We start from the raw sequence: 24,497 nt of genomic DNA on the forward strand, positions 1-24,497 counted from the left end.
TAATTTCATTCCAATGACCTTTTTCTCAATATGTTATTTTATCAGTATTATGTATTTGAATATTTTGTGTGTACATCACAATTTACAATGATCTACATATAAATTGTAATCAGTAGTTAAAATGAAATGTTTATGATAAAATTCTTTTTCTAGATTAAGAAAATAACTTGGCAGAATTTTAAAATTTAAGTCAAGGCATACTACTGATAAAAAATCAAGGTTAGATGCAAAAACTAGTAGTAACAATGAAACAGTAAAAGAAAAATATCAGGTTGACTATAGTGGCACACCTCTGTAGTTCCAGTTACTCAGAAGGCTGAGACAGGAGTTGCCTGAAAAGCACAGAAAGACTGTCTCAAATTTAAAAATAAAAAAGGGCTTGGGATATAGCTCAGTGGTTGAGCGTTTGTGGAGCAAGGCCCTGGGTTCAATCTCCAGGGGAAAAGTCTAGAAGAAAGTACGTTACAAATATCAGGATGAATGCAAACTACAATTTGCTGCAACAGAGCTAAAACAAAAGAATTTCTTGCTTACTATAGAAAAGAAGAATTTTAAGACAATAGAGTGGACAATATTAAATATTTTCAGGAAATATACTGGAAATTTGGTATGCTCCCCTTTCCAAAAAATACTGTGAAAATAAGACTTCTGAAATTAAATGTCTAATAAAACTAGGCTTTTAATAGGATCTGACCTTCTTACTTTGGTCAGTTATGACAGGTTTCACCAAAAAAAATTAAAATTAGATGGAAAGATGGCAAAAGAAACTATTATTCCAGTTATTACCAGTAAAATCTTATTAAAAGATTATAAGGAAAAAACATTTTTTAAAATGTGAAAGATCTTTCATTAAGCCATCACAGAATATTTATTATCCATAAAGATCTTTCTCTAACATCTTAGACCAACTGATTCAGTATCTGAAAAATTGCAAATTCAGAAGAATCTCCACTAGATATAAAAAACTTCATCTCTATTACAACAGTGTTCCAGCACTGTTAGGTTGAAAAATGTAGATTTAATGAAATTATAAAACAAAATATTGATGATTCCTTTATTACTTCATTATACTACAAGTTATGTAGGTGCATTTTTTTCTGAAATGGACTCTATTAAAAGTGTAATGAATACTGTTGGTAAATCATTCAGTTTATATACTTGCAAATATTATAAATTTATCTTTGGTTTATGTAACTATTGAAAGAAACAGAAGACAATAAATATAATGATCCTGCGTCCTTTGCCAATGCTCAATAGTGGAATCTGCAAGAGTTCTACAAAGATTTATTACAATGTTATTTTTCAATCAAGATTTTCTTGAAATAAAAAGAATGCCTGTCAAATATTCAGATAATCTAAGATTTTTTAAATGGCAATGTATTTTTTGCTCCATTAATGATACTACATTATACACAAATAGGATGTATGTGATACATATAAACACATAAAGACTTGCCAAAGGCTGAACTGTAATTATCTCCCCATAAAATTCACATTTAAACCCCAAATTCCAATGTGACCATATTTGGAAATGGGGCCTTTCAATGTGGTCATAAGGGTAGAGCCCGGATCCAATATGACTGGATGACTGATGTCCTCATAAGAAGAGAGACACACCAGAGATACAGCAAACTGGGCAAAGGCCTGGTGAGGCACATCGAGGTCATCTGCGAGACAGGGTAAGGCTTCAGAAAAAAACAAACCTGCAGATACCAGAAAAGCAATGAAAATAAGGGGAACTTAAAGCTATGTTACTGAAAAATTAAGGATATTTATATTGGTAGTAAGATGGGAAAAAACTGCTACTATAAAGAATCTGCAAATCTATCAATCAAATGTTATAGAAATTAAGATTTGTGAATTCCAAAAAAAATTAGTTATCAATAAAAAAGACATTACAAGGCAATATATTTTGAACAAAGTTTTAAAATAACTGCTCTTAAAAATTAAATTTGCTGGGAGCTCGGCCAATGCTCTTGACCCTCGGGTAGGCACGCCCCTTCAACCCAGCGCCACAGAGCCCAGCCATGCAGGCGCCAATACAGCTGTGATCGTACACACACACCCCTCCATGAACAAGAGAAGGAAAGCCTCTCTGAGGCTCCTAGATTAAAACTGAAGACCCCTGGGAAAGTGAAGAAAAGCTGTGATAAAGGTGCACCACACCACCATAGTTGGTAAGCCAAAGGGGCCAGCACCTCATATGGAAACCTGGTCTAACTTCAGGGGAAAGACAGCTGGAACCTACAGTAGAACCTTCCAAAGTTCAACCCAGGAGGAGGTCAGAGATCTCAACTTGGGCCTTGCAGCCAGAAATCAGACTGAACCTCAGGGGACAACTGCTGCTGGCTGAGACTAATTAGCTTAGACTTGCACCCTCCTGCCCACACTATCTATTGTGTCAACAGAGGCATGCCCTGAAGGAGGCCCTCTATTTCTATTTGTATTTTTTATTTTCAAAGTAATATTTTTCACTTATCTTTAATCATTTAAAAAGATTTTTTATCTTTTTCTTTTCTCAATTTTTTCCTTTTTTTATCTTCTTTTCTCTCTTCCCCCCACCTAGATCTCCATCACTCTCCCTTTTTTGTTCCTGTTCCTAATTCAAACTTATTTTCTTTCTTTTCCCTTTCTTCTCTTTTTTCTTCTCTCAATTGCCATTAGTTTTAAAAGAAAGTGATTACAGTCTCTAGCTTCCCTATTGCTGTTAGCTTATTCCATTCTTGGGAATATTTTTTTCTCTCTCTTCTCTTCTCTTCAACAGCTCCCTAGAGTTTGTGTGATCTTCCTGTGTCCTCTGACCTAACTTCTAACCTTACTCTATCCTATCTATCTCTCTCCCACCAACTCCTTCTACATCCCCATCCAGAAGAGTAAAGTTGCTATATTGAAGAGTTTATTCACTATAAACATATTTTGGGCTGGTCCTCAATTTTGATTTAATTCATACAGTTAAACGTGACAGATTAATAGCTACCACAAACTGTCATTTTCTAAACTGTGCTTGATGCTATTGTGTTGCTGATTGTATCACTTAGGCTAATGTGTTGTGATTGATCTAATGAGTTGTCCTCCCTGGTGTAATGAAAATGACAGTGTCTCATAGTCATTAGAGACTCAAAACCTAAAGACCAGCTATATCTGGAAGATTGAAGTATTAAACCAGGAATTAAACCAAGGACAGTACCAATGACAAAAACAGAAATGAGAAAACACTTAAACAATACACAGACTTCCACCTCATCAAAGGGAAACTCTGCAGGAAATGAGATGGAAAAATCTGACACTCAACAGTCTGGACACCCTGAACCGATAGCACAGGAAGTAACGAAACAGATACATGAGGATCTAGAAAAATTCAAAACAGAAATAATTTCCCAGATAACTACAGAGATATTGAGAAGAATAAAAGATATGATTAGAGACTCTAGAACAGAAAGAGATAAAAGAATGAGAAACTAAAGTCATTCATAGGAAAATGGATGCATATTAAGGCCATACTCTTAAGTGAAATAAATAAGATACACATATGTAAAGACCAAATAGTTTCTCTGGTGTGAAAAACTAAAAGTGTAAATAAGATCTAAATTGTATAACTGACAGTGTGAAATAGGAAGAAAATGACTAAAGGTGTAGGGTAAGTGGGAAGGGTGGGGAAAAGGAAATAAGGGAAAAGAAAAAAATAGGAGGAAAGGAAAAACTGGAAACAAAGTCTATGTAAATAGGGGGTTCGGAGGGGGTGAAAGGAGGACGGGGTACAGGGAAAAAAATGAGAACCAAGATCTGTCATGTAAAGGTACAAGATCCCAATGATGAATGTAAATGTACTGTATACTTAAAAAGTACCAATAAACTCAATAAATACTGAAAAAAAAAAGATTTCTAGATTTAATAACCAATTTCAGTAGCATAGCTGGATACAAAGTCAATACTCAAAAATCAATAGCATTCCTGCATGTGAATAATAAGCTCACTGAGATAGAAATTAGAGAATCAACACCTTTCACAATAACATCCAAGCCAGGGATTTTACTCAGTGGTGCCACCACCTGCCTTGCAAATTCAACGTCCTGAGTTCGATCCCCATTACAAAAAAAAAAAAAAAAAACCCACACAATTACATCCAAAAATGAAATACTTAGGAATCAATCTAACAAAGGAAGTAAAAAACCTATACATTGAAAACTACAATACTCTAAAAAAAGGAGATCAAAGAGGAAATCAGAAAATGGAAAGATATCTCACGTTCTTGGGTAGGAAGAACCAGTATAGTGAAAATGGCCACACTTCCAAAATTGTTATACAGATTTACTGCAATTCCAATCACAATTCAAACAGCATATGTCACAAAATTAGAGAAAATAACTTTGAAATTCATTTGAAAGTAGACGAGACCTAGAACAGAAAAGGCAATTCTGGGGCCGGGGATTTAGCTCAGTGGTTCAGTGGCCTGCCTTGCAAGTGCAAGGACCCGAGTTCAATCCCCAGTACCAAAAAAAAAAGAAAAAAAGAAAAGGCAATTCTGGGCAACAAAGGTAAGGCAGGGAGAATCACAATCCCTGACTTGAAATTATACTATAAAGCTACCATGGTTAAAACAACATGGTACTGGCAAAAAACAGACCTGAGGATCAGTGGACCACATTACAAAATGCAGAAATACTTCCAGACATACTCAGCCACCTAATCTTTGACAAAGAGGACAAATACTTTCACTAGGAAGAAAGATAGCCTCTTTAATAAATGTGCTGGAACCTTTCTCCACTGTTGGTAGGAGGGCAGGCTGGTATAAGTACTGTGGAAATCAGTGCAGAGATTTCTCAAAAAAATAAACTAGAGGTTCCATTCAACCCAGCTATTCCCCTTCTTGGTCTCTTCCTGACAGCATTAAAAGCATCATACCACAGTGATATACCTGCCCATGTTTATAGAGGCATACTTTGTAATAGCTAAATCTTCGAAACAGCCCATATGCCCATCAATTGATGAATGGATAAAGAAGTTGTGGGTTTTTTTATACAATGAAGTACTAGCCTCCACCAAAAAGGATAAGCTTGAGACATTTCTAGCTAAATGGATGCACCATGAGACCACAGTCTTAAGTGAAATAAATCAGACACATGTTTAAATATCACATTGTTGCTCTCATATGAGAAACCAAAAGTGTAAATAAGAACCTAAATGTGTAACAGATGTTGGAAATGGGAAGAAAATGTTCAAATGAGACAGGGAACAGGAAGGGGAAGGGAGAAAGGAAAGAAAAGACAAGAAAAAAAAGAATAGAAAGAAAAAATAGAAACAAAGTTTTTGTAAATAAGGAGAGGAAGAGGTGTTGGGGAAATAGAAAAAAAAAGAAGCAAGATAAATCACGTACAAATATATCAATATACAAGATATATCAATGTATAAATTCCTTATGATGAATGTTATCAATAGGTATATCTGAAATGTACCAATAAAGGTTTTGCTTCCAAAAAAAGGATGGCTATCTGACCAACTGATGGAGTTGATAGAAAAGAGTCAAGCATCAGAGATATCTGGATTAATCACCTTTCTGATACCTTTTAATCTTTAGGTTCTTCACTTACAACTCGGTTTACATCTAATAAAAATAAAATTCTATTTCTGATTTACAGAAGGATCTAGGAACAAGAAAAACTTCCTTGGATTTCTGCAGTTTATAGAAGGCTTTGCTCCTGTCAAAATAATACAAAGATTTCATTACAGCCAGGGACATAGCTTAGGGTACTGAGCCTATCTGGCAAGTGCAAGGTGCTGAGTTCGATTCCCAGGACCAAAAGAAAACAAAAGAAAAAAAATTTTTTTAAGACAAAGTCTCACTATGTATTCAGACTGGACTTGAACTCATGAGGCTCCTGGCTTAGTCTCCTAAGTGCTGGAATTACAAGGGCAAGAACCACCATGCTCTGATATGTGATTTATTTGTAACAGTATGTAAATAATCAGAAGAAACTTTACTTTTAATAATATAACAATCCAAAAAATTGATTCAAAGCAACACAGAAACTGTTTCTGATATGAATATGTAAAGATCTAATCAATAAGCCAAATTGAAATGTAACTTATTTCCTGTTAAATGCAGTTAGTTAATGGAAATTTTCCTTTGGAAAATGTAAAAGACTGCTGGGTTCATTTTTTCCTTGTCATATAAAAAATACGGGACTCCCAAAATATTATGTTATTAGAAAGTTCAACAAGAGAAGTACATCCCAGAATTCAACTAAAATAACATTACAAATACATAATCTGGGGTAGTTCTCATGACCCAATTTGCCGATACAGAGGAGGGAAGAAATGAAAAGTAGTCAAGAAATACGATGGTCTATTTTATTCCCAGGGCATAACTTTGGATCCTTCCTTCACTCACATTATGAGGATTTCTACCTTAAAATAATATTCACTTTTAAAAATACCCTTCTAAAACATAAAAACACTGTTTTGGGGATACACACCTAGAAGCTGTTTCTGGAGTACTTCCAGTACCAGTCGGATCTTCACAAAAACATCAGATGGTGATGGATGTTCCAGGTCAGTCATGAGAGATTCAAAACGAACAATAACTGCATTAGGTTGGCTTTCTACCACAGCACGCAGGGATGGTGAGGATGCCAGAGGCCTAAGGATATACTTCAGCAACATCTGACCTGAAAAAGCATGTGAACACTCATCAAAAATCACTAGAAAAAGCTGGGAAAAGTGTAGCCTATAATCCCAGCACTCTGGAAGACTAAGGCAGATCGAAAGTTTCAGCTAGGTATAGTAGTACATGCCCAGTAATTCCAGCACTCAGGAAGGCTGAGGCAGGAGGACTGAAAGTTTAAACCCAGTCTGGGGAAACATAGTAACTAAGTCCCTAAGTAGAGCCCTGTATCAAAATAAAAAATAAAAAAAAAGGGCTGGGGATGTAGCTCATTGAAAAATCCCTGGGTTCAGTTCCCGGTGCCACTTTTTTTGGGGGCGGGGGTGTTGACACAAGGTCTCACTATGTAGTTGAGACTGACCTGGAACTCACTGTGTAGCCCAGGCTGGTCTCGAACTCACAGTGATCCTCCTGCCTCAACCTCCTGAGTGCTGGGATTACAGGATTACAGGCGTGTACCACCACACTCAGCTTCCCAGTGCCTTTTTTTAAAAAAAGGATTGCAAGTCTGAGGCCAGTCTGGGCAATTCAAGGAGATCATGTCTCAAAATAAAACATGGAAAAAGTTTAGGAGATGGAGGTTGATGCTCAGGCTCTGGGTTCAATCCTAAATACCACACACACACACACACACACACTCACACACACAAAAAGGACCCCCAAGCTTTATAACCAAAATACTTATACCATGACATAATGCACTGTCGCTTTTCCCACTGAAATTTTCCCATTTACAGATTTATTAAAAATAAATAAAATCACTTCTCAGCCTTTTGGCTAAGATCAAGTGTAGTATCTGCTCATATCAGTTTAATATCTGATACGTCCTCTATCTGAGGACAATACATGAAATGGATTTTTGGAGCTGGAAGATGGAATAGGAGCTTGCTCCGTCCACTCCACGCATTGACCTGGTATTGCAGTACTTCCAGGAACAGTGCACCCCTCTGGGAAACAAGCGTGGTATTCAAAAGTAAAAAAATAAATAAATAGGAACTAGTTGGTTTTTTTAAAGAAACAAAGAAAGGATCAAAGTCCTTAATTAAAGCAATATTTATGACAATTCCCTTGATGAAACATAAGGCCAAACAGCACCATTAATACTTTCTAGAGAATATTTTATAATCTTTTCTGTCATTCCTTTAGCACTAGGACTTCTGAGAATTCATGAGAATTCTTCTGAGAATTCTGAGAATTAATGAAACAAAGCAGCATGCTTTACCAAATGATTTAAACTTAGTATGTAGTTCTCCAAGAATAAAAAATGCCAATAGAACAGAACTGATGGGCGGTATAGGCGTCTTCTCCTCTTTCTGGGATTGCTCAGTACATAAATGAAGTTCTGTTTGCAGGCAAGATTCTAAGCTGCTGGTATCTAAGAAAAAGAGGGAAAAAATCAGCTGCTTCAACAATACAAGATAATCCCACTTCTATCCTTCAGAGCCTATTCACTACTGAGATTCTTAAACATGTGGTTTCATTACTATATACTTCTAATGCACCCAAATATCGTGGCATACATGCCCTTGATAATTTTTTTATTTTTTGGTACCAGGGATCAAACTCAGGACCTTGCGCTTGTGAGGCAGGTGGCAGAACCACTGAGCTAAATCCCCGGCCTGCGCTTGATAAATTTTTAAAAGAAAATGACTTCTTTGATATGTCCAAAGAATCAAATTAAGTACAAAAGAAAGATAGGCCTAAAAGAAAAGCTTACTAAATAAATATGTATTGAATGAATGAAAGCAAGGAATAAAAAATGAGCTCCTACTTTCACAGACCTCTACTTTCTCTTCTATGTCCCTTTTTTTGTGTATGTGTGCATGCGTGTATTTGTGTGCATGCGTGCGCGCGCGGGCGCGTGTGTGTGTGTGTGTGTGTGTGTGTGTGTGTGTGTGTGTTATTAGGGATTGGACCTAGGGTTTACTAGTACATGCTAAACAAGTGCTTAAACTGAGCTATATCTCCATCCCTTCATTTTCTTTTACCAAGAGAACAGCCTGTCCAACAAGTTTAACAGGTAAAACACATTATAATGAAGAGTTCAACATATCTGTCATCTCTATTAATTTATAGTCTATATGGAAACAGAATCTAATATGTTCTAGATTTCCTCCAAAATATTTGATATACATATTTGGAGGTTAAAATGGATATAGGAAAGGAAGCATGGGGAGACCATGAGGTTTCCCTTAAAATACACTAAATTTCAAGATCCAATATTGGACAATATGCCAGATATAATTGCATATCCTTTACATATATCTTCTGAGATTTTATTCTCTAAGTAAACATAACAAGGGAGATCACATCAAAAGGTGGACAGAGATCACAGACAAACAGTGTAAATTAAAGTAAGGGCCAGCATAATACTACTTCTTCATCTTGAAAAGCAACTTCTGTTTCATGATCTTATCACATTCCCCCCAAGAAGTGAAAAATAAAAGTATAATAATTGAGTCAAACCTTTCCTCTACTCACAGGCCCAATGACCCTGCCTTTATTCCTCAGCAAGAGAAAGAATGGCTTAACAGCTTTTTAAAGGTTTCTAGCCAAGACAAGCTGCTAGGATTAGGGTGATAACAGCTACTTTTCAAAAAGAAGGGGAAAGTTAATGTGCTCCCATGTTATTATGGTTTATATCTAAACAGTTCCCCAAATGTCTTTGTGTTTGGAAGCTATGGGATCATGCGGGAACTACAGCTGACTTACCATTAAGAGGTGGGGCCTGGCTGGAGGAAGGTCACTGGGGGTGAGACCTGGAAGGGTATATCCTTATCCCTGGCTTCTCCCATGGCTCCTGCCTGCCATGGTTGAACACCTTTCCTCTGCCAGGCCCCTCTGCCATTCTGCCTCTGCCTTGGTGCCAGCCAACCATGGACTGAAACCTTGAACCAAAATCTCTCTCCTTTAAATTGCAGGTTTGGGTATTTTGTCCCAGTGACAGGAAAGTGACTAAGACACTCCTCCACCATACCCTCACTGCATGGCCCTCAACCATCCAATCATCATTCTTGGGGTAGAGGACAGAAAGAGGAATGTAAGAGAAGTAAAATGGGAACAAATTAGGGACTCAGAACAAAGCATTTTGTTTAACGTGACAACTCAATACAGACTTGGGAGGTTAACAAATCCTTCTCGTCTTCCTATACAAAATATTTAGAATATATTCAGAGGCCAAAATGGTTCAGGCAGATTAAGCAAAGCAGTCCACCTGAGGTCAGCAGCACCTTTTGATGGTGGGAACTTCCAAACAATCAACTTCTGCCACTCTTCTCCAAGATGATAAAGTATGTTCTGTTTCTGTACTGTAAGTTCCATGCTGAGAGATTTCAACATTTTTAAATCAAAACACTTTCTTGATTTTAATAACTTCAAGCATTTCTGTGCCTGGTAGTGAAATAAAATCACTGTTATACATTCCATCTGGACTCAGAGCAATTAAGATATGCTTGTATAATGATAAAGAATACACAGAATACAAAGTATTTTAAAAACAGAAATAGTACTAATTGGTTATGCTTTAGAGAAAGAGTTTAGTACCTCTTCCAGATGCTGAGCAGCAGTGACATACTTCTTCTCTGCTAATGCACAGTTATATTCTTCAATAGCCATAGAAAACTGAAAAGATGAGACTGTTAGTAGATATTTTATTTTATAAGTCTTGTTTCTATTTTTTTTAATTAAAAAAAAAACATCACTCAGTCAGAGAATACAAACTGAATAATGAGACCAACTGGGAAAAAAACTTTCTCACCAGAAACCACTGAACTTCAAGCTGAGTTGACTAACCTCTTGTAGCTGTTTAAGCAAATTCAGGACTACCGAGTCTCTTTCCAACTGTTGCTTCAAGTCTGTAAATTCAGCAGTCGATACATGAAGATCCCGCCGGACCTAATTCACACATCAAAAATAAGCACTATTAAGCTATACAATACCTAAGCACCAAAACATTAATAAACTTTAGTAGATCAATACAATTCATGTTGAAATTTGCATGCTAGTTTGAATGAAATAAAAATCACAGAAGGTAGTAGGAGAGACTTTAGAAGTCTACTTAGTCCAAACCCTTCACCTATGCAAGAACACCCGTTTCCATCTACACAATATCCTCAGGTCACCTTTCTTGCTTTTCTTCTTTTCCATCCTCTTTCTTTTTTTCTTCCTTCTTTCCTTTCTCTTTCCTTCTTTCTTTTCCCTCCTTTCTATCCTTTTTTCCTTCCTTTCCTTCTTTTTGGATTTTTGAGACAGGGTCTCACTATGTATTCCAAACTGGCCTTCAACTCACAGCAACCCTCCCGCCTTAGCCTCCTGAGTGCTAAGATTACAGACATGTACTACCATGCCAGATTTTCATTCTTACTGTTTTCTTTCAATAGACAGTTCCTCTACTTGAATTAATAGTAAAGCATCCTCACTGCCAAGTGATAATTCAGTCTACAGTTTGAACAGTTTTAACTAATAACTATTAAAAACATTTTCCCATGTTGAGGCAGAATCCACCTCCCAATATGCCCCATCTTTTCATCAATTATTTCTTCTCTTCTATACCTTTAATCTCTCCCTACTTGAGTCTTCACTCATGAAATATTAAATGATTGAATACTCACTAGTTCGTGGCTCCTCCCATCAGATTTACACAAATTAAAATTTTCCACCATCTTTAGGAAAAAAATACCCACTATCTCAGTAATCATTCCTATTTTTCAGGGACTGCCTTATTTTTCTCCTCCTCCACACAAATAAGCTTCTCAAAATAGTGATCCACACTTTACTTTCTCACCTCTCCCTCACTCTACAACCCACTCTGGTTGAGACCCACCATTTCACCAACTGTTCTTGGCAAAAATGCCAATCAATTCCTTATTGCTAAATCCAAAGCATACAGTCCTAGTATTTAACTATTTAACAATACTGACTGTTTACTCTCCTTCCTTCTAAAACATTCTTAGTTTCATACTATTCTCTACCGATTTTCCTCCTAGTTCTCTGCCATTTCTTATTATGTTCTTCTTGGGAACCTCACTTTCCTTCTGATCAGTCCATACATACTGCTATTATTACTTTCTCCCTCCCACCTTCTTATTCTGAGGGAAACTCTGCTCTACCTTTTGCCAAGAACATCTGACAGTATCTGAAGACATTTTTTGTTGTCACACTGAGGGAATTCTGGCAGCTAGCAGAGGCCAAGGTTACTGCTAGCATCCTACAATTATATGAGACAGATCTTCCCCACAGAAGGAATTATCCAATCCAAAATAGTGAAGGTGTCAAGGGTGAGATACCCTGCTTCATATATTCTCTAGCAGTCTCATTCATTCCCTTAGCTTCAATTTCTAAATACTATTACTTCAGGTCCACATTATTTTCTTAACCTCCAAAAATGTACATAGGTAGTATGATGTACAAACTATCCACCTGAAGTCATTTTCCTTTTTTTCCACAGTAATGACACTCAACTAGACTGTACATTCCAGGTTCCCTCGTAGGAAGTGTGACTATATATATGTCAATTTAAGCAGAAGTGATGTGCACCTTTTCTCAGTCTTAAAGAAAAAAAAACGAACATGCCTCCTTAATGCCTTCCCTTTGCCCTTAACCTATACCTATAACGTAGTCATGAGGAAAGACCAGCTTCAGCCACGCAAACAAAAACCGTAGAGCAGTGCTTCTTAATTTGTAATGAATATACATTATCACACGGTGAATCTCATTAAAATGCAGAATCTGATTCAGTAGTCCAGGGTGCCAAGATTCCATATTTCTAACAAGCTATCAAATACTGCCAATGCTGCTGTTCTGCAGATCTTTGGAACACAGGTCTCTCTGTGGCTCCCACATTTCTGTACTGTCTTGCAAGCTAGGCAATGACTGTATTTCTGGGCTATCTTTTCAAGGATGTCTATGTAGTAAGTGGCCCCCCTCCAAATCAAAAGGGAGACATGCTTGTTCTCTATCATACAAGATCCCATACTCAGGAGCCCTTTCCTACAATGTAGCCCACTACACATGGTCCAGTAGGATGTGGGACTTGGGATAACAGGGAAAAATGCAAGTATTCTGGCTGTGCTATAAGTATACATTGCACTTCATTTCTCACTCAGGAGACTCATGTCTCTAACCAAAATTCATGAAATTATAGCAGTTTAACTTACTGACTTTCAGATAAGTTACAATAGCAATCCTTCTGTTGTTGACATAGACCATACCAGGGTGGCCACAAATTGTGAATCAACTTGCCAGCTTAGACTACCATTTTTAAAAGTAAATGCAAAAGTTATCTTGTTTGAGCAACTGTACTTTAAGGTCTCTCTTTCTTTTTCTCTGCATTTTTTTTCCACAAAAGTCTAGTACAAGGGCAGGGGATTTAGCTCAGTGGTTCCGCCACCTGGCTTGCAAGCTCAAGGACCCAAGTTCGATCCCTGGTACCAAAAAAAAAAAAAAAAAACCCAAGAAACACCAAAGACCCTCTTGCTCAAGGACCCAAGTTCGATCCCTGGTACCAAAAAAAAAAAAAAAAGCCTAGTACACTCCAACGACCTCTTGAAGTTCACTTGGATATACTACCGGTATCTTAAATTTAACCCCACAAAGCTTCTACAAAAGCCTGCTCTTTCTCTAGATTCTCAATTTCATTGAGCTAGCTCCCTGATTATCCTTTTCTCCTGCAACTTTCACTCTCTCCATCAACATATTCCAAAGATCCTGTCTCATAAATGTTGCCATCTCATTTTTCTTTAATTATTTTAACTGCCTCCTAACACTCTGACTGCCCTCCCATTTCCCTGGCTTATTTCCCTCAAGTTCTTTCTTCAAAATGCAAGCAGAATGAGACTCCTAAAATTCAAATCTGATGTTATTCCCTTACTTAAAATTCCCCACAGCTTCTACAACACTGTCAAGACGATACTCATGATACTAAGTGCTTGCTTCACCTTTCTAGCTCAATCTTATGTCTCTTCCCACTGTACTCCCTAAACATTAGTTATGTGGAAGACCTGTAGCTCCTCAAAAGTGACTTACATCTTCACACTTTTCCTTCACCTGCTGCCTAATCATCAAACACTCAAGTCTTGGTTTGGATTCTATTTCCTACAGGAAGTCATCCCTAGCTACATTTCTTCTCTTTAACTGAATTATTCCTACATAATATTGTATCGCACTTTCACTTATATATAACCATCTTGAGATTCGTACTTTAAGTACTTCATACTTCAGCAATTAGCAAGGCATCTTGTGCCTTGGAGGTGTCAAGATTCCAAATGACTGGTTAAACAAATGTAATTCCTATTCTTGAGCTATAAATTTGAATCCTTCTCCTATATGACAGAATTTCAAATATTCAAAGTATTTTTTGCCAAGGTTAAACATTCTCCATTTTTTGTTTGTTTTCTAATTCAGTGGTACAGTGTTCAGGACCTTCTCATCACAAAGGTAATCAGGCCTGAATAAATTTCACCAGACATAATCCAGCGCACAAAGTACAGAAACCACTACTGCCTTGTTTCAATCACTTCTACCAGCACAGTTAATAATACACTACTAACTCACTAAATAACTAATCAAATAAGTAAGAATACTCTGGAAATAGTTTTTGAACTATGTCAGAGTTGCTGAGTAACATTTATTTTTGGCATTAAAAACTATTAAGAATGACTGATAAATGGGCTGCTAAATAGATATTCTAAGTAACCAATGGTTTCCTCATTTCCCGCTTATTTTTCTTTTTAAAAAATAATGCAGGTTCCCTTCTCCATTGTTGGTGGGAGTGCAGACTGGTGCAACCACTATGAAATCAATATGGAGATACCTGAAAGAGCTGGGACTAGAGGTTCCATTTGACCCAGCCATCCCTCTGCTGGGTATCTTTACAAAATAAGTAAAAGAATCACACCAGAGTGATAGATGCACACCCATGTTTATAGCGACAGTTTGTAATAGCTAAAACTTGGAAACAGCCCATTTGCCCATCAGTTGGATACTGGATAAAGAAGATGTGGTTTTTCTATAAAATGGAATACTACTCAGCCATCAAGAATGAAAAAATAGATTCATTTATAGGAAAATGGATACATATTGAGGATATATGCCTAAGTGAAATAAACAAGTCACACATGTGTAAATACCGAACAGTTTCTCTCGTGTGAATAAACTGTAATAGTACATAAGATCTTAATGAGATAACTGACATTGTGAAATGGGAAGAAAAGGGCTAAAGGTGTAGGGAAAGTTTGAAGGGAGGGGAAAGGTAATAAGGGAAAAAATATGAGAAAAATGAAAAAATGGAAATAAAGTGTTTGTAAATGGGGAGGGGAGGAGGGGGTGAAGGGAGGACAGGGGTAAGGGGAAAAAATGAGAACCAAGATCCGTCATGTAAAGGTACAAGATATCAATAATGAATGTAACTGTACTGTATACCTAAAATGTACCAATAAACTCTGGCAAATATTTTTTAAAAAATACAGGGAAAAATTCTGGTGAGCTAAAATATGCACAAATATTTTTAAAATTATGAAACAGATACTTGATTCCAGACTCACTTATTTTTGTGATGCTAGCACTCCAGCAAATGTGGTGAACATTTCTAAAACCTGCAAGAATCTTTTTAAGTATATCAAGCACTAGCCAATAAAGTGACACTGTGAAAGAAAAGCAAAGACCCATTACACACTCAAGGAAAGTAGCTTTATGACAGAAAGTAGAGCAGTTGTGATGGACAAACCACATTGGCTTTCCAGAAAAAGGAAGAAAATAAAAGATTGTGCTGAAGCTCAAATGTGCTGAGGACAGCTGCATATCTGAGAAGAATATTAAGACTTTAAGAGATGCAAGCAGGGACTATGAGTATAGCTCAGTTGTATAATACCTGCCTAACAAACCCAAGGCTCTGAGTTCAATCCCCAGGATGAAGGAATTGGGGATCATTTCAACTAGAAGACAAAAGGCCAAATGATCTAGCTCTGTGCTTCATCTGTTTTATTTTCTTATGAAAACAATAAAGTCCTAATATTAATTTGTAAAGTGCTATTCAAATGAAAGATTATTATTATCGAAGCTAAGAAATTTTTTACCACAGAAAAGAGTTAATTATAGTTTTGAAAATATTTCTAATTTAGAATTGACATCATCATGCAATCATTTGGTTCAACCTCCACTTACTAATAAGAAAAGTGAGATCTTGAATGTGTTATAGAATTGAATTATCTTAGAAATCAAGAAGCTTGGGCCAGGGATCAGCACCTCCTGCCTGGCAAACACAAGGCCCTGAGTTCAAATGCCAGTACCAAAAAAAGAGAGAGAGAAATCAAGAAACTGAATTGCTTATGTATACATACATACCCAATATAACAAACCTTTCTTACCTCACTCTCTATCCTGGATTTCAACAGGTCAATGTCATCAGATAATTTATCCACCTGTGTAACCAGGTCCTGTGCACTCTGCATGCTTGGAAGGAATTCACTGTATTTCTTGCTGATCATACTGCACACCTCACCCTATGATATAAGACAGATAATTATAATATGAGATAGTGAGATAAGTAGGGAACTTGTCTTCCATAAGACATCTTTTTCAAAAAGATGTATTATGGGGCCAGGGATTTAGCTCAATGGTGCCACCACCTGCCTTGCAAGCGCAAGGTCCCAAGTTCAATCCCCGGTACCAAAAGAAGATATGTTATGCGCATGTACCAACTCCCCCCAATAAATATAATCATTATGTACTATACACATGTACTAATAAAAAGAGAAATTTTAAAAAGAGAGACTAAACAACAACATCCTTTTCATAGTGTAGCTTTCTTAACAGCTACCCACAGCCTTCCCTCAAACTAATGAGTTTTTTCAAAAACATTAATTCATTCTTAAGGGTCCCACCATTATTAGAATGTAAGAAGACAATGATTAAACCTCATGGTACCCAAGGATTTTAAAATGCTGGAAAAGAGAAAGGCAGAGCCAGAAATTTTCATTCAACTATATAAGACTAATCTACTTATTCTAATCACATATCTAATAGAAAAGAGTGTAAGTGGATAAATTAAGTCCATAATCTGTACATTTTGACATTAGTTTCTTTCTTCTTGCCTATAAAATTATAAGGCCTACTTCTAAAACTCTAAAAATAATTTGAATTTCATTACTCCTCTACTTTCAATTAACTAAGGAACAAATTATTGAATAATCTGCATTGAATTATTCAGTGCTCTAGAAGTTACAAGAATTATGTTTGCTCTTCAATTCCTTTTAGATAGGAAAAAAAAAATTATACAATGGAGCAACCAAAACACAGACCCAAAATGTAATACAGCAGAGTTGTCCTCCAGGAACATAAATGAGAAAGACGGCCTCTCTTAAGAGAAAATTGGGGTATATTTTTATACAGAAGATTACACTGAGACAGAAGCTGAAAAATGGGTATAAATACATTGAAAAGTGGTAAAAAGATGAAGGAATGGCAATATAAGCACAATCTAGGAACAAGGGGAAAAAATGGGGTCTACTTGGAGCAAAATACTTCATCAGCTAAGACTAAAGTTGGTAAAAGAAAATAGTGATAGGGAAGGTAAATCGGGTCCAGAACATGTAGCAGCTTTAAAGCCATGCCAAGCAGCTTCACTTGTCCTCTCCCAACATTAAAAAGTGGTGAAACACCTTAAAGCCATGTTACAGAAATGCTAGTGATGTGAAAATTAAAATTTAGGAAACCACTTTTGCATAAGCAAGAGTTGTTAGGAAGAGCTGCATCTTGTGCTTTTGTGCATCTTGTACATGCCAAACTTGCTTCCTTAAATTCAGACTTAATGCAGGTACACACACTTCTACAGAAAAAAAAAACAAAAAAAAAACCTAGAAAACACCGGCACATACTGGCAAAGCCAACCACGTCAGGACAAAGTGACAGTGTGTATGTTTATGTGCAGCAAGTCCATATACGTAACGCTGATACATTTTATGACACTTCGGCATACTCCCAAGGGCTTAAGAATGAAGACAATTTTAAAGCCTATGAGGAGGGGTAAATTTTCGGGAAAGAGAACGGTGCAATCCCAATCCTCCCAGAGCTATTACATTCATTCAACAATAGAGGAGTGGATAGAGATAACACAGATGGAGTGGCTGGCCCCATCTTATTATCCCTCTCAAGACAACTCGAGGATTCCAGCTGCACGTCCCGTTCTGCCTTTCTCTCCAGTCAGTCTTCCTCCTTCACCTAACCCACACAACTCGTCTCAAGCTAACCCTACTCCCAACACTCCTCGCAGCGCCCCGCCCTCCCCAGTACCAGGCCTCCTCAGTCCCCTAGAGTCCCCTGGACTTCCCCCCAAACTCCCTCCTCAATCTACATTTCTCAACCCTCCCACGCTGCAACCCCCATGATCTCCCTGACTGGCTCCATTTGGGGGCTACGCACAGTGTGTCTTTAAATTCCCTTCCCGTCCCCTCAAACACCATCCCGCGTCCTTTTCTAGCCAACCAACAGCTGCACCGCCCTCACCTTGATCTCCTCCACTCGCCGGGTCAGACGACTGATCCGGGTGCCGAGATCCTCCTTCTCCAAGCTCCCTGAGTGAGCCAAAACTTCCGTAACGAAGGAAGCCATCGCCGCAACAGAAACATAAAACCCAGTCGGTCAAGCGGACAGCCAGCTCGGCACTCCCGTCCCGCCCGCGGAGTCCGCGCTCGGGCTGCTGGGAAACAGAGTCTGGCTGGGTCCGGCGCATGCGCAAACGTGAGGCCCGCGCTACAGCTCCCAGCAGATCCCCGCCCGATTGGCTGGGTTCCATGGCGTCCCGGGGCAGGAAAACTGGGGAGGCGCTATTTCCTCCTTGGCTGTTTTCAACTGCGAAGTCGCTTCGCGCTCTTTCTTCACTGAAAGAAATGAAATGTTCTTTACCTAATAACCAGTCCAAACTGAACCTCCCTCAACTTTAGAACACGTGTCTGTGAAATTAGCTAGCCAGCAAAGCGAAGGAACCCATCTGGATCTTTTTCGTTAAGGGCGCAGCAGCCAGGTTGCGGTGGTGCCTGACGTAATTTCATTTCTGCAAAGGAGAAAGCGGGAGGATCGCTGCCAGCCAGTTCAAGACTATCTTGAACTACATAGCAAGACCCTGTCTCAAAATCAAAAAAAAAGAGGGAGGAAGGGAAAGAGGGAGAAAGACAATCGATAATTTAAAAAATAGGTTTTCTTATTTAAATGTATTTCATACTGGAAGGATGTTCACAGTATATCATGTGTAGTCTGATTCCTTTAAAATAGTCTGCTAAAAAAAGTATACATCAAGAAAAGAAAAACTTTGGACCGGGGATTTAGCTCAGTGGTTCGGTGGCCTGCCTTGCAAGCACAAGGACCTGAATTCAATCCCCGGTACCAAAAAAAAAAAAAAAGAAAGATCTTGTACAAATATTTTAATTCTAAATTTATTGAGACATCATGAGATTAATACAAGTTAACTTTGGTCTCTACAATTATGAGTGCTCAAAGTGGTGGCGATTAGCTTCTAGACATTGATTAGTATGGCAAATTGCTGTGTATAAAATTTTTGGAAAGCTCTGTATATATGTTTTTCTATTTTTCTACAGTACACATGCACTGCTTTGCTTAAAACATCTCCCTATTTTTTTGTTTTTGTTTTGTTTTGTTTGTTTTTGAGACAGGGTCTCACTATGTAGAGACTGACCTGGAACTCACTATGTAGCCCGGATTGGTCTCGAACTCACAGTGATCCTCCTGCCTCAGCCTCCCAAATGCTGGGATTACAGGCAAGCACCACCACGCCCGGTAAGAGTAGTGTAAATTTTTATGGTAACTTCAAGGGTATCTAGAAGCATGGCCTAATGTAGTCCTAATAGGTAAAAATCTGCTTTGTCTTTCGCTAGAATTGAAGAATGATCTCCAATTTTGCTAGTAAACCTCTTCCTAGTAAGGGACACTGTGGGATAATTAAAAACTACTGAAATTTGACATTCGAATTGACATGTCAAAACAGGAGTAAAGAAGTCCTGACTAGGACGGGCATGGTGGTACATAACTCTCATACCAGCACTTGGGAGGCTGAAGCATGAGGATTGCTGCAAGTTCAAGGTCAGCCTGTGCTACATAGTGAGTTCAAGGCCAGCCTGAACTATCAGAAAAAAGTAAAAGTCCTGACTAGGGAGAGCCCTCACCCTCAATTATGTATATAGATCGAGAAAGCATTTTTTATAAAAGAAAGTTAAAACAGAATTATTGCATTTGTTTACCCATGATGTCTAAGGTCATCTGTGGTTCTTTTTAGAAGAGATGAAAATGTCAGACTACTTCTGTCACTGTAGCCGACTCTTTCTGTACAGTGTACTTATTTTCCTATTTTTACTTTGCCCAAACTCACTCTGCAGAGCCTATTTCTTTCCTACTTTTAATAAATGCATAATTTGGTACTGTTTGCACTTGTTTTGACCAGTTCTTTGTTCAGGACAGAAAGAACCTAAAAACCACCTCTAGCAGGAGACTCCAGCATCTGGTAATATGTTTGACATAGCCAGCCAGAAGCAGATATAGCCCTTTAGGGCACGTTTTTGGTTTCTTGCTGTCTAAAATCTATAGCTGAGAAGATGTTTTTTCTTTCCCTCTGTCTCTCCTGGGAAAGTGCCAATCTCCTTCTCAACCCTTCTCCCCGCAGGACAGGCTTTCATCCTTTAGAAGGCTTCAATCTTTTTTGGTTATCAGAGGGAAGCAGACAACTAGAGGATGGTAAAAATTAATGGAAGCTGGGGAACTCAGGAAGCTTTCTCACACCAGGAACAGCTTCCTAGTGTGTCCCACCATGTGGAATGGGGGAGGGGAGCACATGGCCTCCTTATTTTTCCCACCCAGTAAGAGGCCCATAGGTCTGTCTCACATTTATCTCCTCTTTTCTTTCTTCTCTTTCCCATTTCAGTCTCACTGTAGTAAAGAACAGCCAGACAGCTAGTTATTAATTCAGTAGCAGAACGGATCATTCAGGTTCCATGTGTGCAAGCTAGCACTGAGTATGCCTTTTTGTCCTCATGTTTCTGTACTTTATGATAGTTTATTCCGCGTTCTCTCTCTTTTGGGAAAAAGAGATTTTTGGTGACTTGGTCTTCTGCCTGAGTAGCCACCTACCCTAGTTATTCCTCTTTGTGTGCAACATCTCATCTGAGCTTTTCCCCTACATGCCTTTTATCTCTAGGTATTATCTTTAGTGAATTGCTTTCTCAGAACCTTGTTTCACCCTAGTCTACCTTTCACCCATGATTGGCAGCCATTTTGTTTCTTCTGGTAACACGTGGGTTGGTCATATGGTTGCATCGTGTTTGTTCATAATTTTCTTTTCAAATAACCTCATCATCACCAGGAAATTTCACTCTTGTAAATAGGATCTAAGCTTCCAATTTTAGGAAATACATTTGCTTTCTCAGAACCTTGTTTCACCCTAGTCTACCTTTCACCCATGATTGGCAGCCATTTTGTTTCTTCTGGTAACACGTGGGTTGGTCATATGGGCGCATCGTGTTTGTTCATAATTTTCTTTTCAAATAACCTCATCATCACCAGGAAATTTCACTCTTGTAAATAGGATCTAAGCTTCCAATTTTAGGAAATACATGGGCTTCTTCCCCTTCTCTCTCTCTCTCTCTCTCTCTCTCTCTTTTGGGGGGCAGGGTGGGTACCGGACATAGAACTCAGGTCCTTATGCTTTCGAGGTAGGCAGTGGAACCACTGAACTAAATCTCCAGCCACCCTTATCGATTTTGAACTAGGGCAGGACCCTTCCTTGTTTCTACTAACAGAAATTCAGGTAATTTAGAAATATATTTCTGATGGCCTGAGAACAAAGAGACAGCCAGTAAAGATCAATTCAAGTAGCTGTGAGTATGCAAAAGTACAGCCATGCTTATACTATTAGGGTAAATGCAAGGGATATTGTTCTCAAGTGGCAAAGGGAGTCCCTGGGCAGGAGGCTATAACCTGATTCCCAGATGGGGGAGCTCTGCCCCTATTTCAAGTGACTAAGAGAGTCCCCAGGCAGGAGGTTCCACTCTGATCTTACAGGAGTTTCTAAAGGAGCCCCTGAGTAGGCTCCACACTTCTCTCTAAGGACACAGTGGGCCAGTGCACCATGGGGAACATCCTGAAGATTCCAACCACCTCACCATCAGGCTGTATCCTTAAAAACTGGGAACAATTTGACCCTGGAGGAGTTATAGAGGGCCACAAGATATGGAAAGTTCTAAGGAAAAAAGGCACTAGTGACACTTGCTTTATCAGAGCTGACTGGTCGTACAATTGAGTCTCACAGAGGATGCTCCAGGGACTCATAGGTTTGCACACTTCTGCAGGGGATGCCCTCTGAAGGACACCAGACCTCGTCTTCTGTCTCTTTCCATTACCCTCATACAGATAACTAGTATTATAATACCGTATTATAATACCGTTTTGGTCCAGTAAATAGGGAATGGCAGTCTAAATTCTTTAGTTAGACTTTTTATTTTTTCAAAAGTCAAGGAAAGTGGTAGGAAATCCCTTATGTTCGGGCTTTTATGGCTCTATATCTCTGTAAAGGCCCAAGAACCACAGTACTTAAAGAGGCCTCCAGCAGAAAAAGTGCCTGTCCTCAGATGTCTGCCTGTCTTTCAGAGTGATATAGGTTTCTCCTACACATTTCTACCAGAGGCTAGTGCACCAGAGACCCAGTGTTTTCAAAACATCTTAGTATGTTTGCAGATGGGGCCTCGAGACCCTATAACCCAATTGCTGCACATAACCTTTTCTGTGTTCAACAACTAGAATCAAGATGAGGAGAAAAGGAGAAAAGTTTAGGGAAGAAAAGCAGGCGACAATTATGGCCATCACAACTGGCAATGCGTGAAGTACACCCAAGTCATTCAAGGAAAAACTCATAACCAATCAAGGACTGCAAGAAAACAGGACACGACACTGTGCTAAAGAGTTGGGTCAGTGGTACAGTGCTTTGGTAGCATGTACAAGGCCCTGGATTGCATTCTTGGCACTGCCAGAAGGGTGGGGGGGAGAAAGAGAGAGACTGACAGACAGAGACAGAGAGAGAGAGAGAGAGAGACAGAGAGAGAGGGAGGGAGGGAGGGAGAAGGAAGGCAGGCACTGAGTATAGAACTGTACAAATCCACTGCCTGACTCATGGCACTGGAGGATTGAATGTCCCTGCTCCCAGAGAGAGGATAGGCCAGCCAAAATCTTCACTCCCAGCTTGGCTAAAGAGGACTGAAGAGGCCTGGGACAACTTGTAATGCCTTTGTCCACAGACATCTTCCTCTAGTGAGAGAAACCCTGGGTGGTCCTTGATTGTGGATAAGCAATTTCGATTTCTTTGACTTATGTTTTATCATCTTTCTCTGGAAAATCCAGTTGAGAGCCAATTCTACATAAATACTGGTGAAAAGTTATTTCATAATTAAACTATGACTACAACTGTCTAAGGCTTAATGTCACTTTGCCCATGAGCCAGCTATGGCATGTGAAAACATAACTCCATTTTCCTTCTAGTCGCAAGTTGAGGCCTGTGGTCCAGTGATACGGTGATGCTCAAAGAGAAGACTGCATTAGCTGAAGACATCCTGGTTCTTTGAGAACCACAGATAGTAATAAAAAAGAGAAAGGTTTTATCTGGGGGAAGGACAAATTCTTCATTAGAATCTCATCTCAGCTACTATTGTAAGAATGCACTCCCTACAGTCTTCATCAACATAAGATCCTCATCCCACCTAAGATCCTCATCAGCACAAGATCTGCAACAACATAGGATTGCTATTGCTCCCTAAATCACCTGATACTCCCTCCAGTTAATGTGCGTAGCCAGTAAATAATGGCAAGCTTGGAGTGTCTTTGTCTTTGCCTACTCTGAGGCACTGATCTCCCAGCCCACCATATACTTCACAATTACACAAGCCTCTATTGTCTTTTTTTCTTTAGCCCTCACCGCCCCACTTTCTAGGCAGTCTGAGGACTGCTCACCATCCAATAACACCTTCCCCAGATCTATAGCCATAATTGAGGTCAAGGAGGGCCCTAGTCAGCAACCTGCCCCTCCAAGATTCTGAGGAGGTGTGGTTCACTAGTGGAAGCAGCTTCGTCCAAGAAGGACATCAAAAGGCAGGTTGCACAGCTGTCAATTCACAACAGATCACTGAGGCTGAACTCCTTTTCCCAGGAACCTCTGCCCCAAAATCAGAGGCCATAGCTCTTACTTGGGCATTGAATTGATATTAGGAAAAGACAAAAAGCTAAATATCTATACAGACTCAAAATATGCCTTTCTGATGCTACATGCCCATACAGTAATCTGCAGCGGGGACATTTGCTAAATAATAAGCAGTCATCTATAAAACAGGAAATTCTACAGCCCTTACAGTAGTCTATCTTCCCAAGCAGGTCACTGTCATTCATTGCAAGGAACCCCAAAGAGACATGTCTAAGGTCTTTTAGGAAATCAAAAGGCTGGTAGAGAGGAAGAAGAACAGCCTTACAGCCCCTCAAGATCCTAGCCTTACTCCCAGTTCATGAAGAACCATTCTGGACACAGTGAAAAGTTATAAAAATGCTAGATGAGTAATAGTTACTTAAATTTTCACAGACCTAGTAAGAAAGATACTCCTGTGAACATCTGGAAGATATGAGGTTCTTCTTCAAAAAGCAAGACCTAGCCAGACGTGGTGGCGCATGCCTATAATCCCAGCACTCAGGAGGCTGAGGCAGGAGGATTGCTGTGAGTTCAAGACCAGCCTGGGATACCTAATGAGTTCCAGGTCAGTCTCAACTACATAATGAGACCCTGTCTCAAAAAAAACCAAAT

General features: G+C 38.8%; 1 protein-coding gene and 1 non-coding gene across 2 annotated transcripts in view; one reads left to right on the forward strand and one right to left on the reverse strand.

Moving 5' to 3' along the window:
• Positions 1-18,358, reverse strand: part of Zw10 (zw10 kinetochore protein) — a 32,918-nt gene extending 14,560 nt beyond the window's left edge. The window contains exons 1-7 of the mRNA XM_010629454.2: positions 18,161-18,358; positions 16,024-16,158; positions 10,454-10,555; positions 10,205-10,282; positions 9,892-10,051; positions 7,884-8,036; positions 6,474-6,665 (exon numbers count right to left, since the gene is read on the reverse strand). Coding sequence (XP_010627756.1) covers positions 6,474-6,665; positions 7,884-8,036; positions 9,892-10,051; positions 10,205-10,282; positions 10,454-10,555; positions 16,024-16,158; positions 18,161-18,265 — 925 coding nt within the window. The 5' untranslated portion in view covers positions 18,266-18,358. The remainder of the gene's footprint in view (positions 1-6,473; positions 6,666-7,883; positions 8,037-9,891; positions 10,052-10,204; positions 10,283-10,453; positions 10,556-16,023; positions 16,159-18,160) is intronic.
• On the forward strand, positions 7,419-7,609 carry LOC117286484. The gene has a single exon (XR_004517648.1). It is a non-coding gene; the product is annotated as a U2 spliceosomal RNA (small nuclear RNA).
• Positions 18,359-24,497: the final 6,139 nt, after the last annotated feature.

This window comes from Fukomys damarensis, unplaced genomic scaffold (assembly GCF_012274545.1).
Source record: "Fukomys damarensis isolate Sample0158 unplaced genomic scaffold, DMR_v1.0_HiC HiC_scaffold_16, whole genome shotgun sequence".
Taxonomy (NCBI): Eukaryota; Metazoa; Chordata; class Mammalia; order Rodentia; family Bathyergidae; genus Fukomys; species Fukomys damarensis.